At 38.3% G+C, this 9,962-nt stretch overlaps 1 protein-coding gene across 4 annotated transcripts in view; it reads left to right on the top strand.

The window, feature by feature from the left end:
• The window catches only part of GAS2 (growth arrest specific 2), a 117,449-nt gene that overhangs the window by 391 nt on the left and 107,096 nt on the right, over window positions 1–9,962 (top strand). Inside the window, exons 1-2 of one of the 4 annotated variants that reach the window (XM_006753964.2) lie at window positions 892–1,269; window positions 7,496–7,660. In XM_006753964.2, the coding sequence (XP_006754027.1) occupies window positions 7,516–7,660 (145 nt within the window). In that variant the 5' untranslated portion in view covers window positions 892–1,269; window positions 7,496–7,515. Of the gene's footprint in view, window positions 1–891; window positions 1,270–5,472; window positions 5,561–7,495; window positions 7,661–9,962 lie in introns of those variants that run through there. The other 3 variants (XM_015566624.1, XM_015566617.1, XM_015566620.1) reach the window with 3 other exon arrangements.

Genomic DNA, 9,962 nt, shown 5'->3' with positions numbered 1-9,962 from the left:
GAGCGGGTGGTCACCGCAGTGGGCGCCTCTCTGATCCACGGGACACGACCATGTGTTCCTCATCCCTATGGTGGGCCAGCCCCAGTGACTGCGGCGCGAAAAGCCCGCTGGGCCGGCTCAGCCAACCAGGGACAGAAGTGAGGGCTGCTAATTAGCACACGGGTGATGAATGCACACCGGTGATGAATGCACACGGGTGATGACTGCACACGGACGCAGCCCTGCGCCGGGGTCGCCGTGATGCCGGCTGTTGTTGGGCGAGGGAGCGGAGTGCGGATTGATCCTGAATGTTTTGCTTGAGTCAGAAGGCCACGATGGGAAGGAGGAGGGTGACACGTGTGATTTGGGGCGAACCTCTGTTTTCCTTGATGAGTTCGACAGAGTTGGGCTGCTTAAAGTGGACAAACAATGGCTAGCCTGTGACTCAAACCCCCTTTGGGAATAATTCGCGCTGCATTGTTCTCTCTGAGTCCACAGTGCAGGGTTTTGGAATCTGCAATTGTCTGGGGAGCAGAGGAGACAACTCAGTTTTGAAGGAATTAATTATTTTTGGCAAAATTACATTGTATCAGCCCAGTGAGGGCAATTGCCAATAACCTAACCTAGCCCAGCCATCCGCAGTTTCTACTCTTTGAAAGGAGAGGGAGCAAACGCTGGGCTTAATGAACCATTGTTTTCCACACTCCAGCACAGTTGGGGGTGGGGTGGGTTGCTCAGTACTTTCCTCCAGGTAACCTTTTTGGAAATCAAAACCTGTACCCTCCCCACCTTCTTCCTCTTACGAGAGAGAGAGAGAGAGAGAGAGATTTGCAGAACTTTTCTGTCCCTCTTGCAAACTCCGCCCTCTCGGCAAGAACCCTCTCCAACAAAGCTAGATCAGTTGTGTATGGGAGTCTTATGCAGAGGAAATAAGATCTGCTTGTGCACAGGAACACCCATTTGGCCTCCCAGTGTTAAAATAAAGGCCCAGGCAGGTCGGATGTGCCAGCCGGGCAGGGGAAGTCCACCTTTCCTCTCCACCTGTCCCCTGAGATTCACAGAGGCAAGGCTGAGAACAAGCCCTTGTGCTCATTGCTTCTTTCCCCCCAACCTCTGCGCGGTGTGGACACTGATTAACTACAGCTGGGATCTAGTGTGCCCAGCCTGTCTTTGAAATCCATCAATGAGTTCCTTCTCGAGGAATGCTCCCCCCTAACTGTGGAGGGGGAGGTGGTGGCCGTGGTGGTCCTCTCCAACATGGGCATCCTGGTTCTGACTGCCTAAGAGAAGGTAAGGGACAGAGGCTGAGGCCTGGGACCTTGGAGCCTTCGCCCATGGCTCTCGAGTGGGCTCTGAACTGAAAGGTAGCTTGGATTTCAGCCTGTGTGCTACTACACTTGGAGCTTCTTTCTTTACTTTGCGGCTGAACACCATACTTTTGGGAAGTGGACTATGCTTTATTGGGAAACAAATTCACTTGGCAAAACTTATTTCACCTGCTGCGAAAGGTCAGGTGGTTGCCACTGAGTTTCCCGGTCTCTTGCTAAGGAATCTTAGTTAAAACTTTAACTTGCAGGGGTGAAATGTCAGGTCTTTCTTAGATTAACCCTAAGGATGGGAGGCAAGGTTTTAGAATTCTGTTTCAAAGGCTGCGAGTCTGCATTCATAGACTCTTGGAGCCTTTGGAAGGCCAAAGTTACCGCGGCTGAAACCAGATAAGGAGGCTCTAGCAATTCGTGTGCAGAGGGAGTTTGTTAAGATTGCAGCTGATGTTAAGGCTATTTTGGTATGTTTGTGGTTTAGATATGGAGGCACAAATAGGATCCCACTGTTTCTTTGCATTTCTCCTGAGCAACTACCAAGGTTTTCTACTCAGTGTTTTCTGATTAGAGGAAATACCTGGGGTGAAGGTAAAATATATCTCTTGTCAAAGTGAGTAAGATGCATGTAATTTTTGTCTTAAACATTTTCAGGATCAATTCAATAGAGCTTTTGCTAATGCTCTCCCCTTACATGAGAGAGAGAGAGAGTAGAAAACTGGTAGCTCTCAATAACATTATAGTTAAGAAAAACAGAAATCTTTGCATTACAAACAGCATATAAAAAACAAAATCTCATGAAGTGAGGTTTGCCTAATCGACTTGGATGAAATTTTGCTGGAAGTCTTTTAAATATTCTAATTGACTTATGAATTTCAGGTGGTTTTCTATTCAAATTATGTTCCAAGTTAATCTGGTAGGGGTCCAGAAACTTGTACTAAATTGTTTGGAAAAGTGGTTTAGTAGAATTAAAAAAGAAAAAGAAAAAAATTGCTAATGCCATAGAAATCAGTTCCCACTCAGTCTTAATATTTTGGTCATGATTTAAGAATTATTGTCACAGGCATCTCATTAGCTGATTCAAGACAAATCACCCTGGGTGATTTGGAAGATTCTCTGAAGAAAGTTAGCATTACTTGAGATTGGGCACCAGAAGGATAGGATACTTGTAAATGACTCTGTGGCTACATAGCCTTGTTACATTGGGAAAAATATTTTAGGACGACAATCATTTATTAAGAATCAGGAATTGGACAAAATGTAAATCTTCTAATGTCCATTTAAAATTTAAAGATGTGATGACATAATTAGAAAAACTACTGAGTGTTGTTTTGACTTTATGCTTGGTGCTTCTTTAATCTGTGGACAAGTTGTTCCCCTTAGCCAGAAGTGGAGGTCCACTTATTTACAAGATCTAGAATTACTTTTTTGATTAAATTTTGAGCTTTCATTTTCTGATTAGACCCTTAGGTTAAGCTTTTGCTTTCATGACATTGGTTGAGAATATGTAGCATTGTAGAGAGGTTATTGGTGAGCTAAAATGAATCACATAGGAATGAAGAACTCAGAATGGTGAAAGAGCTATCCTTGGTTGTCAATTCTTTGAGTCTAGCTTGAAAGATACCATTTTCTCCTTCCAGATTTTGGGAGGGTGTTTGGCCTGGGGTATTGTTTGTTTGTTTTAAACTTTAAAAGGTAGTGTTACTGGCCTATGAATGTTGTTTCTTTATTGTTTCACACTCCAAACACACAAAATGGACTAGATAGAAGTGAGGTGAATGCTGCAGAAGAGAACAAGGTGGCCTTTAGGGTGGAGACCCTTCACTGTGAATTCATTAGCATTCTTTGTTTTAAGTGGCCACAGTTAAGGAGTATGTGCAGGGTAGGAAAGGTGTGTAATGACATCCTCTCACATTTATTTTGGGAGGTCTAGCATTCTCCTATCTTAATAACTTATCTTTAACTGGTGTCAAAAATGAAGTATAATTTGTTAACAAAATTTGTTTTTAAAAATACATGTAAACTACTCATTTTAAAGCTCAACATTTCATTCATTTTTAAATTTTCCAATATTTATGATTTTAGTTCATCAGTACTTTGTTTTCATTTCTCTTCATTACCCTTTGTCTTCTCCTGCTTTGTTACAGAATTGCTTTTCTTTTAAAAATAAGCCAATGGGAGTTTCATGCTGGCATACTAGATTTAGCTAGTATTCATTGAATATGAAATATATGCCAACACTGACATAAATATTTAATCATAAAGATTATATTTGAGATGCTAGCCTCCAATGTACATACTGAAGAACTCAGGTACAAAACAAAAAGTCTCAAAACTAGAATAGAATAGCTATTAAGTGGATAGTTAATAGAGCTAGTATTTGACCCCAGGACTTCTGATTCCAATTCTGAAATTCAAATTATTATTCATTAATTGGGCTTTTTAGTGGAATGTCATAGCAGACAATAATGATATAATGTTTACCTTATTCTTATTTTTTTTCTTTCCAATCTGTTTTCTATGCAATATTGCAATGCATTTTTTTAATAATATGTCAACAAGGTCTAGAGATAGACCAGAAACCATGTTGGTCATAATTAAAGCACAACTCTAGGTGGTGTGAAAGAATACTTTATCTTCGAAGTTAAAACTATGAGGTCTTCAACTAGGATTCTGGAGCCACAGACTAAACAGAGTCTTTAAACATATGATATTTTACTTACGGAGTCATTCATTCTTTCTTCTTCCCCTGGGCTAGTTCACGTCTCATCATACTCATAATGGTTATTCCAGAACCACTTCTATGGAAAGGAAGAAAAAAAAATACGCATTCTTTGAAGAGTTCTGTATTAAGTTTCTGCATGTTTTTTGCTTTAAAATTTATTTTTCTGAATTCCAAAACCTGAGGGTTGAGTTGTCCATATTTAGATAGACCCATAAACCTTGGAGAAGCCATAGTGTAGAGGACTCAAGGCAGCATTTGAGTCTTCACTCCACTTTCCAAAGCTATTGCCTTTGTTTAGTTCTTACTGAAATCACTTACCAAGCTTTTTACATATTTACATCATATGAATTGTAATGTTAACATCTTTCAGTGTTTTGATATAGTATACCCCCCCAAAAAAAATGTTTTTTGGTCTCCCAAACTTTAACTTTGTTCTTCAAGTCTAGTGAATCATTAATCATTTCTCTTCCCATCTTTAAAAGCTACCCCTTGGCATCGCTTGTGGTTTTTGAAAACTTTTGAATGCATTCAAAAGATCAGAAATGATCTTTTTGTTTTGGTTTGTTCTTTGTGATTTAATTCAACTCATCCACACTGATTAAACATTTGTTAAAAATTATAAATCATAAAAAGGCTACAACCTGTAGTGATCTTTTTAAGTTGGTAATATAAATTTATTTGACTTTTGTTCACCCCATTTTAATCATTTCAATGGGAAACTATTCACCATGGAATAATTCTTCCACACTCCTGCGAGCTGGGTTCATTCCCATGTTTCTTATTCATGTCTCGGCCATATCTAAATCCAAGACCTCCATGTAGTGTCTGACTTTCAGCTGAACCACAGATGGTGATTTAAATTATGAAAAAAAAAAGCTTCGATTTGGATTGAAATCCTCATTTTTTTTTTTCAAAAGGGACTTAAACAGAGTTCCTATCCATGACAGCGACTCTTCAGTGCCAACCTATTTGGCATGTGTTTACTTGCTTATCTTCTATTGCATGTTGATGACCCACTAAGCCGCCTTTATCTCATTTTAACCTCCTGGTAAAATAAAACTTTTTTAATGGTTTGCATAGAATTTTGATCATATACCAAGCAGCGTAACAAAAATTGCTTAACTACGCCCACTGTTTTTACTTCATGATCATCTATAAATATTAGAAGATAGTTTGAATTACACGTCTGGCAAAATACAGGGCAGACTCCATGAGAAATAAATGTGCCACTGTCAAGAAAATAAAAACTTCACTGTTTAGAAGCATTGAGGGGAAGGATTGTGTCCTTCTGACTCATTGAAACTGTTACATGCCATTAGGCTTACTGTAAACTATCCCTTGATGAATTCTTTGTTGGACAATGAGCTTAAGAGTCTGAGGTGTCTTCTTGCTTTTACTGAGCAGAATAGGACTCTGATGTTTAAATGGAAGTTGCAGAGCACATAATAGGATGTAGCTAAAGTTACTGACCTACCACATCTCACTTTCAGGAAAGTAGTGGGAGAGATTGTGTCTTGAGAAGAAAGGCATTTTAGAGGTAACCCTTTTAAGATTTCAATTAGTTATTTAAATATATGAATCATGTGCTTAAATGTAATATTACTTAAATGTTTGTTTCTGAGGCCAGCTAGCCTATAGGAATCCTAACCAGCTACAGGGAGAGGTTTTGTTTTCCTGGGACTAGGCCTATTTTTTCAAAGAGCTGGGGCAAAAATGTTTTGGGTTTCTGATATTTAATGACAGGATTTGGAGAAAATTTTAGGATTTTGTGTGAATAATGTGATGATTAACCACAAAAGAATAGGCAATGATAATGTTCTGGTTTCTATAATGATAATTTAGTAACATATGTTTCACATTTGCACTGGTTTACTATGGCTAGCTAGATATGGAGAGATTTATAAAAACATGTTTTCAAAGAAAAATTATGGTCCTTTCTTTTTGCAAAAGTTACTCAAAGGCATAATTGTTTAGAAATGCATTTGTCTGTGCTTTTCAGTTACATATTTGCGACACCTTTTAGGTGTTTCTGCTCCAGCTGTCTTTTCTAATACTACAGCAAAATGTTTGGGAGATGTTCACATCTGACATTTTTCTAAACACCGATATCTTATGTTTTCGAAAGCAGTCTTTAAAAGACAACAATTATCCTATGCTAAGAGAATTTGACTTTGAGATTAACTAGAAGGGTATACTATGTAACATTTCAAAGAATAAAACTGACAAGAGTCTATGTACACTTGTATTGGTAACTTTAAAATAATATAATTATTGAAATATAGCTGAAAACTCCATTATATCATAAATCTCACCTCTTGCCAATGTATTTTCATTTTTTGTTGAGTTATGCATTTAGTTACTTCATATGCACTATTTGTGTGCATAATAGAGACATACACATTGTTAAATTTATGAGCTTCTTACCTTAGCTGCTTCAATGTTACTTCTGTAGTCTTAGGTCCTATAAGTAATGCATACATAAGTGCTACATTCAAGGCCAAGTATATATTCAAACAAATTTTCTACAACCCACCTAGGAGACTGTGATACCCATGAGGTGACCAGGTTAATGAAATCAACTTTTATTTTGTAGCTTTAAGATATTTACTCACTTCTACTCAAAAGATGGTTGCAAACAAAACCTAGGATGCAAAACACATAAAGTGAAATGACACAAAGTAAGACAAAAGAAAAACTTATGGCAGTATTTGTTAGAATACTGGGTTATATTATGGTTATATTTTGTAAAATGTGTCATTCTGGAAAGAATATTAAGACCCAGGTTTAAGGCTGACTGTGCCATAATCTAGCTGTATGATCTTGGTTAAGTCACTGATCCTATCTGGTTTTTATTTTCGAAAACTGTGAAATGAGAAAAGTATAGTAGGGTAGTAGGGACTCTTTAAAAACACCTCTTCCCTGCCCCCCGTCCCCCCCCCAGTTTTCTGAACTGTAAATCCATGATTGCTCAGGCATCTGCAAAGAACCAAGTACTGTGCTTAATCTCATAGGTAATAGTTTTAAGGGTAGTGACCATATGTTTACAATAAATTGTGCAAACATTGTCACTGCTAGCACTCATTCCTAAAGTTCTGTAGAAATCTATGGTTTAAAAAATTAAGCCCAACAATGGGGATTTACAATTTGGATGCTGAAATTTTAATCAACAACTTTGATTGGAATTTCTTGTCTTAGAAATGGACTCTAAATATGATGTTTGACACAAGCTTAGTGCTTGCTGTTTGATATATCTCTTTGACCTTTGATTGCTGCTATTTTCTACCAACTGGCTCGTCAGCAGTGATAGGACCAGAAAAGATAAAGCAAATAGTGTTTCCTGGGGGTTAATAATTAATAACCCGGCCTTTCATGAACATCTCTATGGATCTGGTTCCTTACTTTGTCATTGGCAGCAAGATGTTAACAAGCGAAGCCTGTATCCAAAGCCATTGCTCTTTTGTTTCCCAAACAGGTATTACAAGTGGATAAATAATGTGCACTGCTCTGAGCCCAAAGGTACGCAGTGGACCTGGCCTCTCTGATATGCATCAGTATAGCCAGTGGCTGGCCAGCAGACATGAAGCTAATTTGCTGCCGATGAAAGAAGATTTGGCCTTGTGGTTAACCAATCTATTAGGTAAGGTTATAAGATATCATTTTGTGAGCAAAGATAACAGGGTTGTTTTTCTGTGTCTCTTCCCCGCCCCTCCCTCCCCTCCCATATAGTGTCCTTTACCTAAGCATGTGACAGAACCTTGGAAAGAAAGATTTCATTATTTGAGTTTTGCATCTGGGAAACCTGAAGCATGTGGAAAATTTAAATGAATTTCCCAATGTCTCTCCCATTAACTGTGCTTAGTACTTCCAATATCATGTCTCGAAATGTGGAAATATGTGGTCATATTGCTTATTTCATCTATATGCCTATCTGATTTATTTTTCACTTTTCTTTTATGCAACGGACCAACCTGACCTATTCTCTGGACATTGCACCCAGGCCATAGTCTGTGAAATCTGACTTCTAAAGCTAGATTGCTTTGCCCTACATTTATAGCACACCTTCTAAAACTGCTGAATACCCAAACTCTAGAATGAACACATCTATCCTTTGTCCAAATGAGCTGACTAGAGTCATCTAACCTTGAGCTAAAATTTTTCTGTTCTTTTCACTTCTGTTTTTAGCTACTCTTCCAAAAGTACTGTGTCTGAGAAAAAGGCTACCTCATGCTAAGGCTGTCTCTTTTTAAATTCTTATTGTGCTGGCATAGTCATTGGATAAAATTTCAACCATGTGCATTTTTTAACCATGTACATTTAAAGGGTCATTTTATAGAGCAGTGGTTCTCAACCTGTAGGTCGCGACCCCTTTGGGGGTCGAACGACCCTTTCACAGGGGTCGCCTAAGACCATCGGAAAACACATATATAATTACATATTGTTTTTGTGATTAAGCACTATGCTTTAATTATGTTTTCAATTTGTAACAATGATATTGGGGGTCACCACAACATGAGGAACTGTATTAATTTATGACCCGAGGGAAGGACCCTTATAAACATAAGATATAAGATTTGAATATCGAGGAAACATATTATTTGTATGATACTTTATCATCTGCAGAAGGGATCCCACCAACATTATTTTATTACTTAAAGAGAAACTGAAGAGCTTAATGAGAAGCACCCTGTCCACCTGAAATCTTAGTGAAGTTTGGAAAGGGTTTAGCACATTTTAGCCAGATTTTCCTTTCATGCACCATGGCTCAGGATTTTTCATGGCTTTTTCTCTTTTTCTCACTGTGCATGCACTAGTTTGACAATTCTCTGTAGTGTAACCAGAGCTACTGCATATGCATATGCATGTGGTACTTTCACGAGGACACCCGACCAAAGGGCCAGGACAGAGAGGCAGAAGGCTCTCCGGGAAGACCCTTCACCATGCTATGGAGCTGTGTCCACTAGAAGGAAGAGGCTACCTACCCCCTTTTGTAATTCATCCATGCAAAGGAGGAACTTTTATCTCCATCTCTGAAGTCAGCTCAAAGTTAATAATAAATTACTCGTGTAACAATCATGAGTGAACCTTGGAAGGACAAACATAAAGAGAGGGAGTCCACCTGCTCTCTTCAAATATGGGCTTTCACCAATACGGCAGTATAGAATGGAGGGTAAGAGAACAGGCTTGATTAGGGACTGCCGGTGCTTGAACCCCAGAACTGCCACCTACTACCAAGATGATATTGGGACAGAAAAACTTCCCCTCTCTGTGCCTCAGTGCCCTCATGTGTAATGTGGGAATAACAGTAGTGCCTACTTTGTAAGGTTGCAATGGGATTACATGACTAAAATAGGTATGCTATTTAGAAAGTGCCTGACATATTGTAAATACTCTGTGTTGTTGTTATTCCAATTATATAGTTTACTGTTATATAGTGATACTGTTAACTTTGTGGATACATTTATTTATTTATTGAACAAATAGTAACAGTAGTGCCTACTTTGTAAGGTTGCAATGGGATTACATGACTAAAATAGGTATGCTATTTAGAAAGTGCCTGACATACTCTGTGTTGTTGTTATTCCAATGATATAGTTTAGTGATGCTGTTAATTTTGTGGATACGTTTATTTATTTATTGAACAAATATTTGAGTGTGCAGCAGCATATAGTATTAGTTTAGAAAGTATGAACACTGGAGTCAGAAAGCTTGAATTCAAATCTCGGTTCTATCACCTGCTAGCTCTGTGATGTCGGGCAAGTGTCTAAATGAACCATGCCTCTGTTTTGGCATCTATAACTTAACAATAATACTAGTATCAACCTCATAGGATTGTTGGCAATTTGAATGAGATGATCACATTTAGAACAAAGTCTGGTGCATAGTAATCAGCTAGCTATAGTAAATACGTGCTGTTGTGATATTTGTGGTACAGATAAAGT

This window comes from Myotis davidii, unplaced genomic scaffold (assembly GCF_000327345.1).
Source record: "Myotis davidii unplaced genomic scaffold, ASM32734v1 scaffold330, whole genome shotgun sequence".
Classification (NCBI taxonomy): Eukaryota; Metazoa; Chordata; class Mammalia; order Chiroptera; family Vespertilionidae; genus Myotis; species Myotis davidii.
The sequence above is the reverse complement of the archived record's forward strand: the minus strand, read 5'-3'. Positions and strand labels throughout refer to the sequence as shown.